The sequence below is a fragment of the Rhinolophus sinicus genome, chromosome 9 (assembly GCF_057876585.1).
Source record: "Rhinolophus sinicus isolate RSI-liver-muscle chromosome 9, RSI-T2T, whole genome shotgun sequence".
NCBI classification, from domain to species: Eukaryota; Metazoa; Chordata; class Mammalia; order Chiroptera; family Rhinolophidae; genus Rhinolophus; species Rhinolophus sinicus.
In genome coordinates this window covers 36,677,269-36,701,783 of record NC_142509.1, presented here as the reverse complement: position 1 = coordinate 36,701,783, position 24,515 = coordinate 36,677,269, and the positions used below count along the sequence as shown (strand labels likewise).

At 45.0% G+C, this 24,515-nt stretch overlaps 1 protein-coding gene across 1 annotated transcript in view; it reads right to left on the bottom strand.

Moving 5' to 3' along the window:
* Window positions 1-24,172, bottom strand: part of ATP6V0A2 (ATPase H+ transporting V0 subunit a2) — a 33,295-nt gene extending 9,123 nt beyond the window's left edge. The window contains exons 1-16 of the mRNA XM_019748799.3: window positions 23,831-24,172; window positions 19,466-19,544; window positions 17,545-17,642; window positions 15,969-16,106; window positions 15,201-15,289; window positions 13,872-13,998; window positions 11,307-11,389; window positions 9,645-9,738; window positions 8,667-8,879; window positions 6,277-6,427; window positions 5,936-6,072; window positions 5,462-5,649; window positions 5,272-5,362; window positions 3,391-3,509; window positions 2,579-2,789; window positions 350-469 (exon numbers count right to left, since the gene is read on the bottom strand). Of these exons, the coding sequence (XP_019604358.1) occupies window positions 350-469; window positions 2,579-2,789; window positions 3,391-3,509; window positions 5,272-5,362; window positions 5,462-5,649; window positions 5,936-6,072; window positions 6,277-6,427; window positions 8,667-8,879; window positions 9,645-9,738; window positions 11,307-11,389; window positions 13,872-13,998; window positions 15,201-15,289; window positions 15,969-16,106; window positions 17,545-17,642; window positions 19,466-19,544; window positions 23,831-23,947 (2,055 nt within the window). The 5' untranslated portion in view covers window positions 23,948-24,172. The remainder of the gene's footprint in view (window positions 1-349; window positions 470-2,578; window positions 2,790-3,390; window positions 3,510-5,271; window positions 5,363-5,461; window positions 5,650-5,935; window positions 6,073-6,276; window positions 6,428-8,666; window positions 8,880-9,644; window positions 9,739-11,306; window positions 11,390-13,871; window positions 13,999-15,200; window positions 15,290-15,968; window positions 16,107-17,544; window positions 17,643-19,465; window positions 19,545-23,830) is intronic.
* Window positions 24,173-24,515: the final 343 nt, after the last annotated feature.

Sequence of the window (24,515 nt, the reverse complement as noted above, 5' to 3'; positions counted from 1 at the left end):
TTTTCTATAATTTAGTTAATTTATTTAAACTTAAAAACTTGAAAAAAATCAAGAGGCAAGAATGAGGAGGAAAACGTGCTAACTCTGACAAGCCGTATTGAAGGATTTAGTTCAAACTCCTAAGGTGTGTTCATGACAGCAGGACCTAGTTCCACGTGCCCAGACATAGCAGGCTCTTTGCATGAAGCGTCTGCCAAACAGGCAACACCAAAGTTGTAAAGAAAGGAAGCTTTGGCTTTCAGATAGGAGACTGGGACCCTCGGCAAAGTGGTTTCTTTACCAACCCGTTTTTATAACTAAAAACAGACTTTGTTCCCATTTACAAATACGCATCCAAACTCACACTTACCCTGCTGATCCCAAAGCAGCTGCGCCCGTTGTGGAGCCATAAGAGAAACAGTGGTTTTCCCAAGAAGAGAACGGGGACAGACAGCGCAGTGACAGCCAGCAATAGTCTCTGGATGTGTCCCTGTTCGGGCGAAAGGGGAGGAAGTCGGTGAAAACGGGAAGACATGCTCATCGTCGTTGGTGCGCTTTATTACATTAGCGCAAATCAAGTAGGATGTCCCTTTAGTTAGTTATTAACAAGGAACATAAAGTAAATGCAAGCCAAGTTTATTTCCCGGTGAACCTTTTTCTCTCTTTTGTAAACTCAAAGCTGAATTCTAGAACTGATGGATAACATTAGTGACAGTGGTAAACTATCATTTTGTTCAGATGAGTAAGAAATTTGTAGACAAATTCTAAAGAGTCAAGCTCCAGCTAATCGTTTTCTGAAAAACCTATAAATAGGAAAATACAAACACAACCTATAAACTTTTTTATATTCTTGGTGGTGGTTTTTTTAATTATTATTATAATGACTATTTGAGGAATGTGAGTATGTAGTAAGTGGATTTACTTCTACACATGGAAAATACTGAAACAGCATTCAAAACAAAACTAAAAACATTTTCTTGAAAAGCAAGGAGTTTTGCAGTTATTTAAAAATAATCAAGAGCAAAGCAGATTCGTGCTTACATAGCCACTGCGGTTTGCTTGGTTTTACGGGATCTGGACGTGGTTACGGAACACATGACCAGGCACGGCACTGGCCCCTGCTCGTCCTTGTCTGGGGCCCTTCCCATGTTACATACAGGTTCCCAGCGCCGTATGCACCACTCAGGTACCAGGTGGCATCAGTATCTGTGTGCGAGCTCTCACACCGCACCACCAACACAATTCACTCCTGAATTCACCCCTGGCAGCCACAGGCAAAGCCCTATCAGAGGTCGTGAGCTGGGCACTCAGGCAGACCGGGTTAACATCCAGGCCCCACTGGCAGCTAAGCGACCTGGCCTGCCCTGAGCCACCCAAATGCCACCACCCACCTCGGGGGGCTGCTGTGAGAATTCAGAGACTACTGAAGGAAAGCACATTTCCAGGCCCGCAGTCGGTGCTAAGCAAAGGTCGCTCCCTTCACTGAGCTTTCCGACCATAGCATCCGTGTCCTTCCCTTTCTTACTTGAATTCCCTTTCGTACTTATCTAGTCGGTGTCATTCTACGAAGGTTCAGTAAAATAATGATAAAACACAGTTTTTAAAAGTCATAACCAGGAGAAATATAAATAAGAGGAAAAATTCAGAGTTCAAAAAGGATGCACATCCACAGCTCACAAACGCAGCCCACAGGTAGACAAGCCGAGCTTCAGACCTGACTTCAAGCTTTTATCCGTCATGGAACGTGAAAAGCAAATCCCAATGTTCCATCCACAGGGTCAAAAACATTGAACCACAAAAACGTGGCTCAGGAGGACAGAGGTTCTGACAGTGTCGACTGAGAGGGTTTCTCCTCTGTCCCACAGACACCGAGACGTGATCCGTGATGCCTTTGCCACCACCCTGGAGGCAGGACACTGGGGCACTCGGCACAGCACAGCGACCCTTAGCATAGTAACAATACATGCTACCACGTACTGGGTAGGTGCCAGGTACTTGTCTAAGTGCTTCAGACATATTAACTGTATGCTATGAATTGCGTACTATTTTTATTCCCATTTTACAGATGAGGAAACTGAGGCACAGAGAAATAATGTGTTCAAAGTCCCACTTGGAGGAAGTGGCAGAGCTGGGATGGCAGGCAGGGCAGTCAGCCCTCAGAGGCCACACTCTGGGCCACCGTGCCACACTGCAGATGTGATGGTATCGTACAAACCCACAATTATAGAAAAGCCATGTTTGGAGACGGCCAGTGGGCTGTGGTCCAGGTGTCAGTTCTCTGACGCTCTGCCTTAGTCAGAGACTTGATTTTAATGAAACTGGAAAAGCAGGGGGACTGGGAAGCCCTCAAGAACCGTCCAGTAGTACATTTTCTTCCCACCAGTTTTGACTTTTACTGAGGGGCAGTGAGTCTGGATTACACCGCCTGAGCGGAGCCCCCAGTACAGCGTCCGGAGCAGGACGGCATCCTCTGTGATCACACACTGAGAAATGCCTGGGAAACCTGTAAAAGCACCTGCAATTGTTCTACTGATCAAAACAAAAGGCTATCAGGAGGACTGCTTTTGACCACAGAAGGGTGGAAAAGATGATTACTTACCTGCCCTGAGTAAAGAGTACTTGTTTCGCTCGTTGGGAATAAAAACATATTAATAAACTCAATCAGAATGCTGGGAGCAACTCTGGAGGTTTCTGCTGAATAAACCAGCCACTTATAGATGATCATGAATATCAGGTACCCGAACATGCACAGCATGAAGAGCAGCTCTGGGATGGAGACCAAGTAAATATTGAACTTCTTCCTGAAATGCCTAGAAAAAGCAAAGTAACCGATCAACCCACAGACAAGACTGGCCCAAGATGAAAAATTATTTGTGGCTCAGCCTATCTCAGCACATCATTCGTCTTACAACTCATCCTAGTGACTCACATACGTCCGTGAAGAGAAATGTGAGGACAGTAAAATGACTAGCTCTTTGCTACAGATTGTTAGAGAAAAAGGTGCAACCTCTTACTCCCAACACATTGGCTCTAATAAACAAAGAGTTTTCTAATTATAGAAAAAGAATGTGACAAAAATGACTTCTAGAAATGAATATGAACATGCATGTTGCATGTCTCCCTCACTTGCATTTAAGCTCCATGAGGGCAAAAACCTTTCTTCTGTCTTCATTGCTCACTCCCTAGAGCGGAAAACAGCGCCTGGCACATGCAATGTGCTCAGTAAATATCTGCTGAATGAATGAGTCTGTGAAACTGCCGAAAAAGCATATCATTAATACAGAACCATGTAAAAGAACACACCACGTGGTGGCCGCCTCTTACCTACACAGTCTACCATCCGGAAGCAAAGTTTAAGAAATAACCAAACTTGGCTTAGAAATTGTGCTTTAAAAAAAAGTCTATACTCACAAGTGGTTAAATATTCCCAGGACGACTCCAAAAGTCATGTGAATAATTCCCAAAATCACAGACATTTTCATTTTGAAAGAGTTTAGAAAAGTGAGGCGATTTGTGGCCAAGTTCCAAATCTAGAGATAAAACAAAACAAAACAAAAAAGAGAAATCTCCTTTAACTGCTTTAGGATAAACAGGTGACACTGGAGAAAGTTCCTAACTGAAATCGAAAGGCAGCTGTAAATTTACAAAGAAAGCAACCTTCAAACTTTCTTCTTGATGCCGTCCAGCTGAGAACCACTATTTTCTTAAAGCAGGGCCACAGGCTTATAAAACAATTCCGTCTTTAATATAAAGTTCAAAGAATGCCAAATGAGACAGGATCCCCTGTAGGGATACACGTCCCGGAAGTGATACGAAAAAGGAAAGCAAGAGAAAGGGTAACACGGAGCTCAGCAGAGGGGAGTCCCCTCTGGGCAAACTGAAGGGGTGGGAGCAGGCCCTGGGTCGCTTACCCTGGGGGGGGACATGCAAGGGTGTGTTGTAACCTCACACACACATTTTATACACTCTCTCGTAAGTCTGTTCTACTGCAAAGAAAGCAGAGTGTAGAAAGTGTCCGCATTGTGCAGCCGGCAACGCCCGGCGCCCATCTCACACGCCCCGTGGCTGGACCACCAGGGCTGCCCTGCCCCTAGGGCCCCTCTAGTTCTCCACTCGTCACTGCTTCTCTTACTCTTTGGAAAAATAATCCCTACAGTCCCCTTTCAGGGGAACTGAGAAGAGGGAAACAGGGCCTCTGAGGACAGGAAGACTCATTCTTTGTGAGAAGAAGAATTCAGAATGAAGTATTTAGGGCAGGGAATTGGGTAAAAGGGAGGCCAGTCACCTTGACTGATTTAAATACATGGAAAAGCCTGTTACCAGCAGTCACTCCAGGGAAGTAGGGAGCGAAGGAGACAGGCGGGGAGAGGAAAAAAGCGATGCAGAAAAACAGAAAACTACCAATGGTAAACACATAAAAACGTACAATATGAAACTCTATATAGAATAGTAAGCTAAAATAAAAAAGCTGGGTATAGAACTATCTTTTGGGTGAAACAGGGAGAATGAGAACACACATTTGTGTCTGTTTGTATATTCATAAAGAAACTTTGGGAGGAGGTGCAAGGAACTCACACCAGTGGTTGCCGGGTCGGGAGAAGGCTGGGAACCCAGTGAATAAGGACCTGGTGGGAGGAGACTTTTCCAGATGCAGACCTTTTATACAGAGAAAGTATCTACATGGATGTACTTCTGAACCATACGAATATAATCCCAATTTTTAAAACCCAAAATGGCCGGCCCGGTGGCTCAGGCGGTTAGAGCTCCATGCTCCTAACTCCGAAGGTCGCCGGTTCGATTCCCACATGGGCCAGTGAGCTCTCAACCACAAGGTTGCCGGTTCAACTCCTCGACTCCCACAAAGGATGGTGGGCTCTGCCCCCTGCGGCTAAGATTGAACACGGCACCTTGAGCTGAGCTGCCTCCCGGATGGCTCAGTTGGTTGGAGCGCATCCTCTCAACCACAAGGTTGCCAGTTCGACTGCCACAAGGGATGATGGGCTGTGCCCCCTGCAACTAGCAACGGCAACTGGACCTGGAGCTGAGCTGCGCCCTTCACAACTAAGACGGAAAGGACAACTTGACTTGGAAGAAAAGGCCTGGAAGTACACACTGTTCCCCAATAAAGTCCTGTTCCCTTTCCCCAATAAAATCTTTAAAAAAAAAAAAAAAAAAAAAAACTCAATTAAAGCACATGAACCATGCCCACTAGTCTGGGAAACCCCAGTGACAGTGACAACTAGGTAGCACCAGAGGAACCCGAGGTGGTGGGGGCGGGGCGAGTGCACTCACAGGATCGATGCCCAGAGGGTAGGGGCCTCGGAACACTCCGGGGACGCTGGGGTCCAGCTGCAAGAGCCTGCTGTGTCTGACGACGCTGTCACTGTGAAGAAAGCAGAGCGCGACGGCTCACTGTGAGACCGGGAGGACTTGGGAGGACGCTCTGCCCACCTCAGAGTCCGCGGGGCAACACCACACTTACTTCCAAAGCACCATTTTCTGGTGCTCCGCTGGAGTGTGGCTGGAGCTGTACATGGCAGACACATTCCACCCAGAGCCGAACAGGTTGACGGACTTGGAAAAGCAGTCGTTGTAGATGAGGCCCGTGTACACTGAGAACAGCCCCATCAGCAGGAGGATGTACCGACCGTGGAAGAACATGCGCATGATCTGGGAAAAGCAAAGCGTGGTGAGCACAGCAGGCCTGGGGGAAACGTGCGAAGGTGATCGAGGTTCTTGGGCCCGTCTCCACTACTCCCCTCGGGGCCTCTCAAAAACAGATGTCCCTGTCACAAAGAAACGACAGCCCCACACCTCTCAGGTCTCAGTCAGGTGGGTTACCGTTACTGCCAAACACTAACATTTAAGACACAGCTCTGCTTCGGTCAAACAGAAGATAATCAGTCCTAACGCTACCCCAACCACACAGGATGAGCTGGAACGTTTATATTTTTACCTCTTGTGACTGATTTAGTCTGGGATGGTTTTCGTTTAACACCAACAAGAGGGCAAATAAGAACATCACGAAGCCATGTCCACAGTCTCCAAACATCACGGCAAACAGAAAGGGGAAAGTGATGATGGTGAAGAGAGCTGCGGAGAAGAAAGACACTTCTGACTCACGGCAAAGACAGAACATTCCAGTTAAGCCAAACACCCAACTTTCTCTGGAATTCTCAACAGAGAATTGACAGGGTAAAATTAATCCTTTACATAAGCAAAAGAACAAAACAGTAGTCATGAGCCTGTTTTTCCAACTATCTAGTACATTCTTAGATGTGCAGGCAGACTTCCAACCTGGGTTCACTTCTCGGTAGCTGCCAACTCCATAGGCGTCCACGATGTTCTGAAAGCCCTCGGTGAATTTGTTGGTGCGGATTAGAGTTGGTGGTGTTTCTTTTGTTGGGATTGTGTTCATAAACGAGGGGATTGTCGCACCACTCTCTCTCTTTCACATAAAAAAAGAAAAGAAAAAAATGATCAACCAAGAGCTCTTTCAACAAATATCAGTGCCCGCTATGCACAGCTCTGTGCGCGGCTACGAGCGGAAGTAATGGTCACACTGAGAGGTTCAGGTACAGCATGAGTGACAGCAGGAAGCGGGGGGCGTTGGGAGGGCTGCGGTCCTGCAGGAGGAAGGGCCCTGCAGGAGGAAGGACGCAGGAAGGCTGAGTGGGCGGGAACGTGAACGGAGGAGCTGGAAGTGACACGTATGGTATGTCGACAGAAGTAGTCCCAGGAGCACCACCATAAACCTGGAATTTAGTATTTTGTCTCCTAAAAATGTTCAAGAGGAATTTAGAGAAAGCTCCAATATAACCTAATTAAACCAAAAACTAGACAAGAATAAACCAAAATTCAACATTAGTACGGCAAAATCGTACATATAACTTCTTCGTCCTGAAATATGTTATATTGACTTAAAATGGAAAACAAACCTTTTCAAATGAAAGAAAACAGGTTGTTACCAGAAGACTAGATTTTGTAGTTAAACTATATTTCTTAAAACACACACAGGTAAGGGGATTCTGGGAAAACTCCCAGCCATGGCATAGTTTTGAATCTCTCTGAATAAACCCCCAAGAGCAGACAGCACAACTAGAAAGCAAAACCAAAACCCACGGACAACATTTATAACAAAAGTAGGTCCCCACAGACCACAAAGTACAAATGTGTGGGGACAAACCACCGAACACTACAAAACCTGCACGATCACAGCCTCCAGGCCAGAGGAAGTGAAGGAAGCAATGTAGCATTTGAGAGACCTGACGAAAAAGGACCCTAAAATAGCATTCTCTAAAAAGCGACGTGGTAGGCCAGCCCCAGAGAAGCTGAGACTGGGAGGGACTTCATCCATTCCAGGAGTGGGAGTGTGAGGGATCTGGGGGCGGTGAGGTCTGAAGGGGCGACGGCAGAGAGCTTCAAGGTAAAAAACCACACACACACACACACACACACACACACACACACACACACTCACGCTCATGCAACAAGAGTATTATTAGTCATGCCCGTCAAAATTGATGCTACCTCAGTAAGAGTCATCTAGTGCTTTAAAATAGATGTCTCACTCTCTGAAGTAACTAACTATATTCCTATATTACCTTCTTTCTCTGCAGTCAGTAGTTTACATTTCTGTCATCAGCTGGTTACATAATGAGTCACAGTGATTCACAAAAAAGCTCATATAAAAACTTGTTTCCTTATGTGTCCCCTGAAATAAGTAAACCTGCTACTTCCAGTGAAGAACTGAGTTTTGATACAGGAAAACCCTCACAGGAACATGGTAGGTGGGAAAAGCCTATTACTCAAAGTTCAGAAGTGATAAGAGCAGAGAGTGATGGGTTCAACTAGATTTAACCAAAACCGTCTGTATGACCAAAGCAAACAAACAGAAACACACAAAAACAAGTGACAAACTGTGGAAATTATTTTTTCTCGTATCACAAAGAGCCAAGAGAAATGAGTAAGAAAAAGTCCAACCACCCAGTAGCAAATGGACAAAGCATATGCACAGAGAGTTCACACACCCACACTCAAATGGCTCTTAAACAAAGATATTCAATTGCACTCCTAATAAGAGAAATGCAAGAGTTGGCAGTTATCTGTCAGAACTGACCCAGCAATTCCAGAGCTGGGAATTTATCCTACAGACAGATGTGTACACGTATCTGCCGTCACACATCAGGTATTAGTCACTGCAGTGGTATTCATAAAAGTGGAAACCACCTAAATGACCAAGGAACTAGTTAAATGCCATAGTGTGCCCGCCTGTACAGTGGGATATTAAATAGTTGTTTAAAAAATAGGGAAGTTTCATTAGGGGAAGAAAAAGAGCATCTATTCCTATCTGCTTATCTGTGACTGAGAAACTCATACACACTAGAACTAAGACGATGGTTACCTTTGAGCAGGGCAACTACACAAACGAGGCTGCGGGAAGGAGGAAGCCACTTCACTGTTGTATTTTCTTGGCCTCACTGAAAGAGCAAAGTAAAAATGCACGTGCACACATACGCCCTTGACTGGCTGGCTCACCATCATTTCAGTTCACAAGGAGACTGGACATGCTCTATGAAATGCTCCCTTCCTTCATTGCTTCAGGCAGGGATTTCTCCCGTTTCCCAAGTGCAGCGCCAGCCCCCGCCCCCGCCCCCTGGCTCCCCGACAAGGTAAGGCGGCCTTACCGAGCCCTCCTCCAGCGCGCGCCGCAGGCCCTGCAGGTCGGCCTCGGGGCACCAGACTTCAGCGATGAGGCACTTGTTTGTCACGTCAAAGCTGCACATGTTCAGAATGTGGTAAATGGCTTTCATTTTCTTCACCTGGATGACACGGGTGTAGACAGATTCGGCGGCTTTACACAGCACTTGCCTCAAATAGTCCTCCGTTTTGTGAAGCACCTGGGGAAGGACAGAGGCGGGCTTTTAGTAAACTGGGCATGCTCCAGTTTTTGTCTGCTGGGCACCTGACTTTTTTAGGGGCCTTTCTCCCCACTGATGGAGGGTAACTGTAGGCAGCTGCCTCTCCTGGGGACAGTTAGGGAGCGGTTCCTTCCTTCTCCTCCGGGGCCCCAGTACCACCAGGAGGCAGGTGGGAAACCTAAGCTCAGCCAGTCAGATGCTCTCTCTTGGGAGCTGTCTCTGCAGAACAGGACCCCAAGGGCATGGGAAGTGTTAGAGGTCATGGTCACTGTGGCAGCACAACGGCCAGGTTCTGACCCATTCCCAACCTTGGCCCAGCTCCCTGCCCAACCTGTGAGCCACCATCTCCCACCCTCTCATCCTGCCAAGAAATCCCCTCTCGCTCAGTGGGTTAGAGTCCGCTGCTTGTCACCAAGAGCCCTCACAGACACGAGAAGAAACCTGAATTAAAGTATGCAGGTGAAAGAAGAGCCACCATTTTAAGCAGGGCTTGACTGTCTTCTCTGATGAGGAATTATACCTGACATACCAAAGATGACCTTTAGTTTAAAGTCTATTACTATCTAGGTTTCCAACAGGCTGCTAAAACTAAACTTCCAAGAAGGAGGTAAGTGGCATTCTAATCTGCCTAAAGCATCTTGATTTGTCACAACTAAAACTTTCCATATTCAATGAGAAAGTCAATGGATGTGTAAATGTTTTACCACCTGCAGATAAGGAGGCCACAGCTGCCAGCTTACTCACAGTATGAAGATCTTGAATCCGGGTATTCAGTCCCTCCTGAATCTCTCTCCGCTCCTCGGCGGTATTTGGGTAGGGGTAAACGTGGCAGTGGTAACTGGAAGACAGAATTCAACAAGCTCTCACGTCTGTCAGGACCAGGACAGGCCGAATCGATCACCAGAACTGAATTCAGCCCACCACCGCGCACAGCTGCTTCCACAATGGAATTACAAAGCAGCCCCCTGGGAGAAAGGGGTACAGACAGACACCCTGCCCTAGGCGGGCCTTGCACACAGGCCCTCGGCAAACTTCTGCTGAATTCGACACAGTTAGCAAACTCTTTTAGATGCAAAGTGCACTCTGTGCTCCATGATTCCCGAAGCTCGTTCCCAGTTCCAGCTTTCTGAAATTCACTACTTTCCCGGAGGTGGGAATCGTTAAACAGGTTTGAAACACGAAAGCACAACACACAACAATGGTTACCTTTTTAAAAAGAGGGAAGCAGGGACAGAGGAGCTCTGGTTTGCTGCCTTTGGCATGTGCTGCAGTGAACTCGCCCTCACCTCACAGGGCACCTTCTCAGGGGCCGTGACACGCAAGTCCGCACGGGTGGGGACTGCAGAGCTGAACCTTCCCACCCGCAGCTGCTTCCACACCAACTTAGTATTTCGATGCCAAACTTACTCTTCTTTGAGGTCTGACTGTTACAATTAAATGCTTATTCTAGCCTCATCCTTGGCAATGCTATCTGTGAAATCATGGGTTTGCTGTGCTGGTTACAGTTTTTCAAATCTATGTTAGAATAAATATCTCTCTAGCAAAATAACAACAGGTTTCCCCATGTGACACCTAAAATGACTCCCCGTATCATCAGTGACTGAGTAGCAAACTCTGGGGAACACTGATCCAAAAGAAACACCCAAGCCCCTCCCGACCCCCCAAACAAAGGAGGTCGTCTAAAATTTCGCAGCGTGTAAGAAAACACTGAAGTGTGCTTTTGAGGTTTTTGTTTGGCTTTGTTTATTTTTCCATTTGTTGACAAGAATAAGTCACAGACAGATCTCTTGTTGCGACATACTCAACATTCAATGGAGTCTTTCACACGTATCTCACTGAGTCCTAACAGCCCTGCGAGAAGGGACCTACCCCCACTTTATAGATGAGGAAACCGGGACTTGGTGACTTGCCGAAGGCTGCCAGAGAGTGAGTGGCAAAGCCAGGCTCCGAATCCAGGCAGGCCGGCTCAGCGCCCACACTCCTCACCACTCGTCTTGCCCTTCCCCAAGGAGAAAACTGACAAGTGTTTGACAAAAGATGAACCGTATGATGATAGATAAGCCTGCATGTAGCTAAAAGCAACGGGAAGGCACAAAATATTAGAATTTGATTTCTTCTCCAATTGATCTTAAGCCTTGATTTCTAAAAAAAATAAAAACCCAATCTGGGAATATTATTAACATGGTCTCTACTTTTAAATTAAGTACTGCACTGGCAAAAGATGACAAATTAAATGTTTAAAAAGATGGTATTACAGCAAGGATGTTATATGACAAAATCCAGCAGCCTTTGCACCCACATATTTCTTCGCAAACACAGAGGGATGTTTAAGGAAAACAAGAGGTTTTCCTTGTAAAGGAAATAAATATAAAGAAATAAATGAAATGAAATGTTTCTTTTTCTTACCAATCACATATCTTCTTAACTTTGTGGCCAATCTGCTCTCCCCAAAAGGATATTAAAAACACATACCATTTTATGACTTCTCCCTACAAAGAGTAAATAAAATTGTTACTTCCGTAACAGAACTTGGAAAACTCTGGCAGCTCAAACTCTGTCAGACTTAGTTCCTTCATTTCGTCCAACAAATACTGTCAATCCTCATTATCTATGGATTCCATAACTGCAAATGCACCACAAAAAGCATTCCTAACCCCAAAATCAATACTCGCAGTGTTTTTTCAGTCATTTGCAGACATGCAGAGCGACAAAACTTCTGAGTCCCCCAACGCACATGTTCCAGCTGGGCTGAACACGGTGATGCTTGTTTCAGCTCTTACTGTAAGTACGTGTCCCTATCCTGCTCTGTGTAGTGCCACCATTTTCACATTTTGGTGCTTTTTGGTGATGATTTCACTATTAAAATGGCCCCAAGCAAAGTTGCGCAGGGAGGCTGTGACGCGCCTCAGGGAGAAAACGTGTGTGTCAGATAAGCTTCATTCAGGTGTGAGTTGCAGCGCTGTTGGCTGAGGTCAGTGCTATGAATCAACAATGTATATTAAATAAGTGTCTTTAAACTGAAACACATAAAGTAGGTTATGTAGTGATAAGCTGAAAAATGTTGTGACCAGAGGCTTGTAGGAACCTGACCCTGTATTTTCCTGAGAATAGTGGTTCAGTATTTTGCAGAGACTTTATAGACTAGAACTATTACAAATATAACGAGAATTGACTGTATTTACAAATATTCTACAAAGAAAACTAAATAGGTTTTGGCCTATTTGCCAGGCACTGTTCTAGGTGCTGGGAATACAGCAGTGAACAAAACTGACAAAATCCCTGCCCTGGGAGGGGAGAAGAGAAGAGATTACACTCAGGTTGGCAGGAGGAACACCAACAAACAAAATACACACTACGCCAAAGGAGGTAGGTACTCTAGAGAAAATAAAGCTGGAAGGGGCGGGCAGGAGGGAGCGGCTGGGGGCTGCCCCTGTTAAATATGGTGATCAGGGATGTCCCCCTGAGCAGGGCGCATCTGGGCCGAAGGGACTGAAGGAGGTGAGGGAGCCAGCCGTGTGGACACCAGCAGGAGCTCTGGGAGCCAAAGGAAAGGCTCGTGCAGAAGCGGAGGGAAAGCAAGAGGCGCGGGGCTGAGGAGAGATGCAGGGGCAGCAGTAGCAACCCAAGTCAGAGTGCGACAGGGCGACAAGAGGTGACGCTGTAAGGCTTTGAGCTTTTTGCTGAGTGAGACAGGAAGCCCCTGGAGGGTTTTAGGTGGAGGAGTGAAATAATCTGACTGTAGTGCTACAGGGGTCGTTCTGGATGCTTAGAGGAAGGAGAGCTGAGTGGGGCAGAGGCCAGGGCAGAATGGAGGCCCTTCAGGGGTGGGTGCCCATCTCCTGCAGCAGGTGGTGGTGGAGGCGATGGGAGGCCAGATTTTCCTCCTACTTACAAGACGAGGACAACAGACCTACTGGTGGACTAGATGTGAGGTGTAAGGAAAAAGAGACGAGTCAAGGCTGATCCCCACGGTTTACAGCCGGAGATGGGCAAGGCTGGAAGGGCAGCTCTGGGGGGAAAGATCAGGAGTTCAGTTTTAGGCATAAGGTAGCAATGTCTTCCAGGTATTTAAGACAAGGTGGAGCAGCAAGTTAAATACACGTCTGCTGTTCGGAGGAAAGGTCCCAGCTAGATACATACATTTGGGGGATGGTACTTAAATTCATAAAATTACATAGGATCCCTAAGGCCAGAGTAGCAGTGCAAGGACTGAGCCCTTGGGGCACAGGTCAGGGGAGCAGGTTGGGAGCCTCAGCGGAGCACAGACACGTGGGTCCTGAAGGCAAGTATACAGGGCTGAGGGGAGGGCTGATGTGGTTGGAAGACAGGTTACACTGAATAAATAAGTTAATTAAACAATTCATGAAATATACTGAGGACAATGGGAGCCGGATTTCTCAGTATCAGAACAGAGTGGAAAACATGGGGGGAAAGCTGAAGCACACGCCGCTGGTAGACGCGGTGAGAGGAGCGCAGCATCATTTCGTGACGTTCCTGCCAAAGATGCATGACCTGAGTCCAATCATGAGAAAACAGACGAATTCAAACTGAGGGACAGTCTACCAAAAAAAACTGGTCTGTAATAATTTTAAATGTCAAGGTCACGAAAGTTAAAGAAAGACTGAGAAACTGTCCCAGAATGAAGGAGATCAGAGAGATGTGTCAGTTAAATCCAAAGTGTGATTCTAAACTAGATCCTTCGCTGTAAAAGCCGGTCTTGGGATGACCGGTGCAAGCGGGTTGGGACCGGAGGCTCGGAGGGCAGTGACGTGTCTCTGTTCGTTTCCTGGTCGCACTGCGGTAATGCGGAAGAAAGTCCCTGGTTTTAGGAAGTACATCTGAACATATTCCAGGGTGATAAGGCGTCAGGGGGACAACTCACTTTCCGATGGGTCACTGTGCACTGAGCCTCTGCCTCCCACTTTGCTGTCAGCCTGTCACTGTCAGCAGGTAATCGTGACATTTACTCACTGTTTCAGGGTCTTCGAGGGGCTCATCCAGCTCTGCATAGGTCAGGATGGTGTACCCTTTGCAGACCCTCCACAACATTTTTTCAAATGCTTCCACTTTTCCTTGGTTAATTAGCCCAGATACAAACCTAGGAGACAATGAAGACGAGCTGTAGTCAACTGAAAGCGACGCGTTCTTATCAAATTGTCTTAAAAGGATGATGAAGACTTTCATCTCTGGCCAAATGGCAAAGACGTACAGAACGCCCTCCAACTGCCCAACGCCTAAAACACTGGATAAAACGTTTCTAAAACATCCTTTTCCACGTGTAGCTGAGTCTAGAACTAGAGCCATTCTTGGAACTGAAACCACCCTGATGCATCACACTGACCCAGTCAGTACCCTAAGGCCTGGGGGTCAGTGGCAGCATGGGAGACGGGAGACGGGCCCTAGGTCTATAGAAACGAGGAGATGAAACTGAATCTCCCCCAGGCCCCTCCGAAGTTGGGACCCCACCCACCCTCAAGGGCTACACTTGTAGGAATAGTGGACACGAAAAAACCCACCTTGCAAAGGAGCCTACAAGGACTCATATACCTGTTCATTTCAGTTTGGGTTCTGGGAAAAGGGGGAAATCTTCTTTGAGAATTTATAACCACAGGTTAGAACTCACTCAGACTTGTGGCTTAAACTCACATTACTTGCATAGTGAAAACGACAAACAGAAAAACAAAACAAAACTCAAGCTGAGAAATTAATACAAAATGATTCCAGGTTGATAGTGGCCTCCCAGGTACATGCTTGACAAATGTAAAAATAAATTCTCTCTGGAGGAATACATCCTCAAACTAAACACTGAATTCCTACAGATAATGAACAGAGGAATGTAAGTTCATAATAAAAAGAAATCCTCAAATCACATGAGGAAACAAGTTACCATTAGTTCATCAACTAAACAGAAAGAGTGAAACAGCAGAAAGAGACCCTTACCATACAACTAATACATGAACCAACTCAGTGCAGCCCCTATGTCTCCACCACACAAAATAGGATTTGATGCTCCAATGACCAAGTATTCCAGGCTTAGGAATAAAACCAGCATAACTGTTCCTTCTTTCCAACTCATTATGCCAAAAGAAGAAATACCCATCATATTTGGCTAAAAAGTCAATACAGCTGAATCATTCAACTCAACAAATACAGAAGTACACAGTGTTTTCTTAAACAAATACTCAGTTTCTTTCATTCAATCACAGGCTTTCAAACGGAGCCTATCCGTCCACTCTGCAGAGCTTGTCCTCCTCTGACAAGAGGGCAGCACGAAGCTCGACAGCCCATGGTGTCACCTACCCCAGCTTTGCTCCCAGCCGCTGCATACAGCTGTAGTCCAACAGAGAGTCACCGTCTAAAGAAGGGAATTCTTCGTAAGTGGGTTCAAACTACAAAGAGATATAAAACGTGACACTTTACTTCTCTGTCATGTTTCCAAACAAGTTCAGGGCAGCACCACTGACTACGCAGATCTGAGAGCCAAGGCCCCAAGATAACGTACACGTGGGACTCCGCTCTGATCAATAAAAAGGGTCATTTCCCCGTCCCTTATCTGTAAGCTACTTGAAGACATTTACATCAAAGTATGGTTATAATTTATGCCATTGCTTCAATCCAAGATAAAGAAATTTTCTGAAGTGAAACTGAGTTCAGAAGGAATGTACTTCTCTCTCTGATACTCAGCTGAGTGTAGGATTACTGCATACAGACTTTCCTTTATTTTTATTATTTAGAGGGGTTTTTTCCAACCTCCTTCAGTCTTAAGCAATTTTAGAGGAAGTTGACTTCCTCTGTTCAATTTTTTCATATGACCATAAAAAATTGTTTTCAACTGCAAACTATAGCATTTTACAAATAGGAGGTATTGCTATTGCTAAAACCAACTAATACAGGAAAAGGCTTAAAGCTTTTTATAATGACATAATCCAACTGAAAAATAAAGCTAAGATCAAAATGTATCTTTTGGAAAAAGCAATACATCTACAGGAATTGATAACAAAACCGGAGGCCTTATGGGAACAGGACTTGGATAAAAGAAATGCATTTCCTCACAGGAGTCGTCAGTACCTCCACGTTTCGTTTAACGAAGGTTTTTGTCACTCTGAGCATGTGAGTGTACTCGATCAGTTCAAGCAAGTTTTTCCTCAGTTTCTCCTTGTTCTTAGTGACTTCTCTCAGCTCAACCTCCAGCTTCTGCAACTGCTCCTAAAACAAAGCGGCAGTTACTTAAAACGATGGGCTAGTTCCAAGTGTAGTTCTAACCATCTTTTTATAGGACACCAAAACCAATGGAGGTCTTCAAAAGCCACAATTTATGAGAGTTTGATCGGGATATGAAAACGTACAAAGATGTTAAAAGTCCATCATTTACTGTTTTGTATTAATTCTGGTAATTCCTATGAGCTCACGCCACAGATGACAGAAGCACTGGGGAGGCCGTGCCTCACCTCTGGCCTGAACTCCCATCATTTCTTTCGGTTTTCTGTCATCTGCTTATCCATTATCACACATCAAAGAGTCTTCCTCTTTCAAGTCTACCTTTCCTTTCATTTGCAACACAGAAAAAATGTTTAGATAATCTGTTCTAAATATAGGTATGCCTCGTCCCTAGCTTAAGAGTTTGTATCCAGTTGCCCTTACACAATTAATTGGGCATAAAAATTCTTGAGAATAAATCTCCTTAAATAACCAGTTACATACAAAGCATCCTTAACACTACTTAGTATTAAAACAACAGAAGCAGAAATTGTAAAACAAATGCTTGACTCAATGAGAACCAATCCCTTGACAGACCACATTCATCACTATGCTCTGCCTTATGAAAACTATAAACAGTCAGTGATCACTGTATTTGTAATGATCCTAACCAACCCATCAAACAGGCCAAGCCAGATGACTGCTTTCTACTCATCTGATTGTGTAATTCTCCCTCGAGTCCACTCATATACCAAATGTTAAATGACTTCCTCCCAGATAAACAAACAGGGCAGCCAGCGATGGAATGGTCCTAGTTATACAACCATAATTGCTCTAGATGAGCTATAAGGAGCTCTTGTCTATTTCCCAGTGTGATGAACATCAGATGAGCAAGTTGAAACCTCCACGGATAATTCACGGGGGGAGCTAATGAACAAGACGAGCTGCTGTACTCCCAGGGAGGATGCTGTGTCCCCAACACCCCAGACACTGAACTCAGGGAGAAGGAATTCTGTTTGCTGCCCACCTGGAACGATCTATCTCCTTCACACTAGCTTCTGAGAATTAGAGCGGGGAGGGTCAGTGAACGTGGCGAGAATGTGAGGCACAGGACTGAAGCCTCAGTTACTTGCTACAGGCGAGGCAGCTGAGGCCCGGATCGGCCCAGAGTGAACTCTCAGAAACACTGCGACCAAGAACCTCATCTCATGAGCTAATTCTCGCCAGCCTCTGCTCAACGCCACGTCTTACATGTTAAAGGAAAACTGAATTATCTGTGGTAAAATTCACCACAGATAATCTATTACTGAGGGTAATAACAGGGCTCTTTAATTTTCATTCCACCATTTTGAGAAGAAAGGCAGAAAAGCACTAGCCAACATAAAGTTAAGTAAAGCGGCAGTATCTGAGATTAGTGATGAAAACAGCTTCTTCAGAAACAAGTTACCTGCATTTCTAGAACTTGTTTAAGAGGTGGTGCAGGAAGACTGTTCTCTCCTTCAGGAAGGGGGATATCAGCTCTGTTAATTTCCTGCACCAAATATGCTGTGGAAATAAATAAAAGTCAAACAAATTAGAGTCCAAAACTTATAAGACATTTCAGTCAGAACATTTTATGTCCCAACCTTTCCTAGGTCACCTAAAAATATGTCTAAATGCACAGAAGTCTTGTTTGTTCCAACTGACTTATAGGTTGCCCACTGCACCCTAATTTACTGCCTGGAGAGAGCAGGACGAAGTGGCAAAATGAGCAATAACATGGCTACACTTTCTGAAATTCCCCACATTGGTTTCATTTCTAAAACTCTACTTAAAGAACGCTGGAGTCACAGCTGTGTCTGCACCTGGAGAAGGAGGAAGTTAAGGGCAGTCAGAAGTGCAGGAATACCCCAATGATAGACCGAAAATAACCCCTACCCCAGATAGCACAAGAGACTGCCCTGCAGACGCTTGTGGAAGGAAGGAAGTATCCACCGAGAAAATCACAACCTCCGTGGGCAAAAGGAGCCCTGAGACAAGGACGGAAAGCCAGGCTCTCCCAAGTGCCCAGTTAGCTGTGACGTTTGACACAGAACAACCTACACGGCTTCCCTACTTACATTAAAAACTACACTCATGAAACTAACAGTAAACCAGTCAAAATGAATTTCTTTAGTTTGTATTTTCAATTCCATGCAGTGTCCTTTTCCTGAGGCTAAACATGATGCTATTTTGGAGAAGTGTTACTACTATTTGTCTTATCAAAAAGAAAGAAAAAGAGAGAATGTCTTAACAATGAGATAGCAAAGGAAGCACTGGGTGGTTTAAAAGTTTTCTGGAAATGGATGCAAATCATTTGAACCTATTTATAACTACATTTACTTGAGAGTTCCTTTTTTTTAAAGTCCATATTCGTTTTGAAACAGTTTGTGCTACAGGAAGGCCTGGACGTGTCTGATGTGTTATCACTCTTGCCCTGCCTTTAACAACCTCATTCCAAATGTACCACCTGTGCAATGACTCACATGTGTTGCCAAGACAGGAATATGACGTCTATCGTACACAAGTCTCACATTTAACCAGGATCCGATTAAAAAATATAAAATCCACAGTAATTATTAGCTATTAGAAATCATTCTAAAAGTCACATTCTCCCCCTTCCAACTCATTCCCCAGGATTTTCTGTTCATCTTTCTAAAAACAAATTTTGTACTTCCATCAGTTGTCTGAGATCATTTTCCTCCCTATTTCAGTCAGAATGTCAAGGCTTGAATTGATATTGACTATTTCGCGCTAACATGTTGAAGATTTTACAAACAAATGAAGTAGCCTTAAGATACCGAGTTTTAATGGTTAACAGCCAGAGAATACTGACCTAACACCTTCGCAAAGGAAGCCCTGAGAAAAAGGAAATTACCAACCAATCTACTCAACCAATCGATCTGCCATTTCCTACCTACCTCCTTTGTTCATTGATATAATTTTAGGTCATATGTTAACATGTATAGATGTTTTTAAGTTATAATAAACTACAAGGGATTGGTTAAATAAATTATAGCACATTGATACAATGAAATGCTATGTGGCCATTAAACGTGATGATGGATCAATCTGTTTATTAACATGAAAAAATGTTACAGGAGTACTGAAAATGACAAGCAAAGCTGAGTAACTTGAGCATGATGTAAGTAAATCCTTACTTTTATAGATGAATAGTAAATATTATGGAAAAAAAATATAAGCCTACAGAACAGTGATTACCTCTGAATAGTGAGAATCCGGGCAATTTCTTTTTTTCCTTTCTGTTTATCTATATTTTCTAATTTTTCTAAAGTGAGTAAGGTTTGCTTATATAAAAGTAATTATTTTGGTTATTAAAACAAACTTACCCAATATTCGCTCCAGCTCTTCACACCTCTTCACCTCACCAACAAATTTTCTTTGGAAAGAACTTACATTCTGGTTGAGCTGAGAAAAGAATTAAAAATTTACTTTGAATGTTCTAAAATTTAAAAATAAATTTGACTTTTCTTTTCTTTTTTTTTTAATTAAAGTTTAGTGGGGTGACAAATGTTAGTAATAAATTTGACTTCAAAAATAAAACATTATTGGCAAGGGTTTGGGGAAAAGCACATCCTCGTGTAATACTATTGAATGGGAGTATAAACTGACACAACTTTTCTAGAAAGCGATTTGGCAACTATTATCAAAACTGCCTGAAAAATATCCTCTAGCCCAGAAATATCCCATGAAAAAATTTAACCTAAGGAAAAAACTATGGATACAGACAAAAATTTATCTAGAACATCAACCTCAGGGATAGAGAAAAAATGATTCACAACAGACAACTGATTACAGAAATTAGAGTCTGGATCCATATCATGGAATATTACTCAGCAATCAGAACAGACTACCGACACACAACGTCACAGAGGACTCTCAGAAACATGACGCAAATGACTGAAGAAGACACAAAAGGGCACATGTTGTATGATTCCATTTCTATGAAATGTCCAGGAAAGGCAAACCTAGAGGCAGAAAGTAGATTAGTGATTGCGTGGGGCTGGGGGTAGGAATGGGGAGTGACTGTAAATGAGTGTAGGGTCTTACTGGGGTAATATAATGTTCTAAAACTAGATTGTGGTGATGGATGCACAACACTTGAAATGGGTGATTTTTATGATACACAGTAATAAAGTTGTATAAAATTATGGTTCAGCCATATAACTTATTATGCACTTATTAAAAATAATGTTGTAAGTGACTAAGGTATTAGATTAAGAAATTATTATTACATATTTTAGGTATGATAACGGTATTGTGGTTATGATTTTTAAATGTCCTTACCTTTTAGAGCTACTTACTAAAATATTTATAAATGAAATTATCTGGGATTTGCTTCAAAATAGCTGTCTGGGGTTGGGGGGTGAGTAGGACGGAATGGAATGAGCGGCCAGAGTTTATATTATGGGCACATGAGCATTCACTGTTCCCATATATTCTTCCCTCTACTTTTACTTCTTCTAATACAAGCTTAAAACAATTTTTAAAAATTATAAAAGAATATTTAATAAAATCAGGAATTTATTTATGATTTGTGTGTAAAAAAGATTAACGATATTTTCAATGTGGTTCCAATTATGTGAAAATACATACGTACGTTTAAAAATATCATTAGAAAAATAATGTTTGACCAATATTAATCAAAAAGTTAGTGTTTATTTCTAGATTATTGAGATGACGGAAGTTATTTATTATCTTATTCTTATATTTTCCAAATTTTCCACAATGGACATACATTACTTTTATAATTTAAAAAAATTACAGTGATCATTCATGTTGAAAGGCTTAGGGTAACAATTCTATCTGTACTCCATCTAGCGCTTGTACTAAGCACGCTCAAAACAAATAATTAGACAACAGCCTGGCATGAAACTGCTCAAACAACCTGAGAGTGTCTACCCCAAAAGGTTTGGTTCTTGTTCAGTTTTTCAATGTTTTTTTGAAAGAATTAACCAGGAGAAAAACAAAAAATTCGAATTTCACTTCTGTTTGTCACATTCGCATTCATTTCTGGAAGTCACACTAATCTAACGTAACCACTTTCAAGTTCCTTATGATTCAGACACAATCTATTTCTACAGAATTAAGAATGTGAGTGGGGCGGCCTGATGGCTCAGTTGGTTAGAGCGCAAGCTCTGAACAGGATTGCTGGTTTGATTCCATGGGATGGGGGCTGCGCCCCTGCAACTACAGATTGAAAACGGCAACTGGACTTGGAGCTGAGCTGCGCCCTCCACAACTGAATTTAAGGACAGTGACTTGGAGCTGATGGGCCCTGGAGAAACACACTGTTCCCCAATATTCCCCAATAAAATTTTTAAAAAAAAAAGTGAAAAGGAAGTCATGCCATCAAAAGCTGACTACAAATGACACTGCTCAGTTTCAATTTTTCTCTTCAATATCAAACACTAATTAACTCTAATTGGACATTATAGTTCTACAAATAGAATCCTTATGAAGAGGCAAATTTTTGTGGCAATGACACAAACATGACATCACCATCTTAAGTACATTAACTGCTTTTGTTTTCTGTGATGTGGCTTCTTTTACAAAGTTTTATTTTTCTTTTTAGGGAGGGGACATCACCCTAATTCCAATGATATGCGTACATTTTAACGTAGATTCATTTTAAGACTAACATTTAACCTAGGAAAACTGGCAGAGGATACCTGCTGCTGTTGTTACTAACACCCACACCAGGCGTCTTCCCACTCCAGCAGCTAAAGGACTAAGGGTGAAAATCATTCTTAGATTGCAGACTTACAAAGCCAGCTGACATTTCCCTTCACTGAGTCCTACTGATTGGCTGAATAACCTTTCTTCTCACGGGCTGTCACTATACAAACCCTTGACCTGTCTGCTTTCCCTTAGAAAGATTACTAAAAGAAAAGAGGGGAAATTCAGCCAATACAAGCCAGAAAAGACTGAGGTCACAGTGATCGCATGCGGTGAACTCAGTCAGTGACAAACTCCAGAATAGAGCGGAACAATGTCAGATGTGATAGAGCTTTCTGCAATAGCACGCACGCTGCCTGACAGTCAACTGAAGACACAGAGACACACCCCCCTGCACACATCTGAGCTCTGAAAACCTAACACCACACAAAGAGCTCACTTTAGCACTTTAATTTTCCTTCTAGAAAAAGATGAACCACACTTTCTTTTTCTTTCCCTGATTTTCAGTTTAAAAGGATCCCAAGTGTACTCCACTGCCTAACGTAATGGCACTCAGTGAAACTCGAATCTTCGTGATCAGGGCGTCTGTTCAAACCTCTGAGATTTAAGCTTGATAAGTCTTTTGGCCCCGTACTAACAGGATGGAAAAAATGTACCTGTTACAAAGAAGGGAGCCTGTTTCTCTCGCGACTGTCTCCTGAATCTTTCGGGTGCTACTCACATCTGCCAGGTAAGTGGGTACCAGGTGCTGAAGCTTGAATGGCTCCAGGAACCAGGAAGGGAGTTGGGCCTTCCCTGCAGCCTCACCTGTCACTCAGCGTTTTCTCCTGACTTTGAATTGCCTCGGGGGGCCAATACTGACATCAAACCTTGGATAGGGGTGCTCCCTTCTGAAATTAAGGACCCCTCAGAAAGACGAAGGGAAACAACCAGAGGATGGAAGCTGTGGCCCAGGAACAAAATGTTCACCTGAGGTGACTTTCAGTTCGATCAGTAAGTATTAGGTCCTGCTTAATAATCTCCTGTCCACACCCTGTTCTTTTCCTTCATAGCACTTATCACACTTCATAATCAGTGTGTGTTTATCTGTCTCCTCCTGGGCTGTGAGCAACAAGAACACAGGGACCTTGTCCGCCTTGCTCACCACTGAGTCCCCAGTACCAGAAACAGCGTCTGGAACAGAGCAAGCCCTCAATAAAAGCTTGTTCCTTCATTCAACAAATGCCTATTAATGCCCACAAACGCCGGGAGCTGTGTCAAGTCTTGGGGACTCGAAGGAACAGTCCATTAGGGGTTAACAGTCTCTGGCGGAGACAAACAATGAACAAGTAAACAGATACATAAACAAGTGTTTATTGTTGTTGTTGGGGACCCTGCTCCCACTCCTTACCAGGCAGTGGGACCTCATCATGCATCAGTGAGCAAAACTGACGGAAATCCCTTCCCTCAAGCTTACACCAGGCGCACTGCCAATTCAGGCTCTGGGCTCTTCGTGGTCCCTCCAGCCGGCACCCCGTCCCCCCATCTTCCCAGCGCCGGCTCCTTCCCATCCAGGTCCCGGCCCAAGAATCACCTTCTCGGCGAGGCCTCCGCTGACCACCGCCAGCTGAGCCACCATCACATCACCCCGTTTCACTTTCTTTATAGCAAACATTTTCTTGTTCACGTACTTATTTGTTGACTATTTGTCGCCCACCACCCCCACAAGTTCCAGAAAGACTCCAAGAGGCCTCATGAGATCGGTCCTCCCGCTTAGCCCAGTGCCTGGCACAGGGTCGGTCGGTGCTCAGAAACACCCGATGGCACGACCTGGATGAAGACTACACAACGTCCCTAACCCACCGGCGACCCTGCTCTCGGACCCGCCCTGCGCAGCTCCCGCCGGTCAGCGGGCCTCAGCTTCCCCGTCGGGGACACGGGGACAGCGCTGCGCCCCTGCTCAGGTGCCCGGAGAAAGAAGGCCCGAGCGACAGACAGGCGGGCAGGGCGGCCCGCGTCTCCCGGGCGACACTCACGTCTCGGAACTGGACCAGGCCCTTCTCGCCCAGGGCGCTGAGGCACTCGTAGGCCGTGCCCGACTGCAGGAAGAGCTGCGCCAGGCACATCGTCTCGCTCCGGAACAGAGACCCCATGGCGGCCAGCCCGCGCCCCGCGGGGCCCGACGGACGGCGGCAACTCCGGGCGGCGCGGGCCGCACGCTCAGCCGGGGCGGTCCGGACCTCGGGCTCCTCCTGCGGCCTGGCCGTGGCCCCGCACCATGGGGCTCCGGGCTGCAGCGACCACCCGCGTCCGGCCACCGCGGCCGCCTCTCCAGCAGCCTCCACAGCCGCGCGAAGCCCCGCCCCCGGCTCCAGCCGGTTCCGGTTCCGCCCCCCGCGCGCCCGCGCCCGCGGCCGACCAATGGCGCCTGGAGTTGCGCCAACGGCGGCGGCGGCGGGGACACACCGCGCAGACCCGAGCGGGAGGCCAGGCTGCCGGCGCTCTGCCGGACCCGAGCGAGAACAGTCGCTCGCCCTGCTGCTTAGAGCTTTTTAAAATGAACTTGAGTTTACGTGCCATAAGGTTCACCCGGCTAAAGTAATACAATTCTGCGATTTTTAGTAAAGTTAACAGAGTTGTGCCGCCTTTATCACGATCAATTTTAGAACATTTCCATCAACCCAAATCTGCTCAGCTGCAGTCAGTCCCTTTCCCATCCCC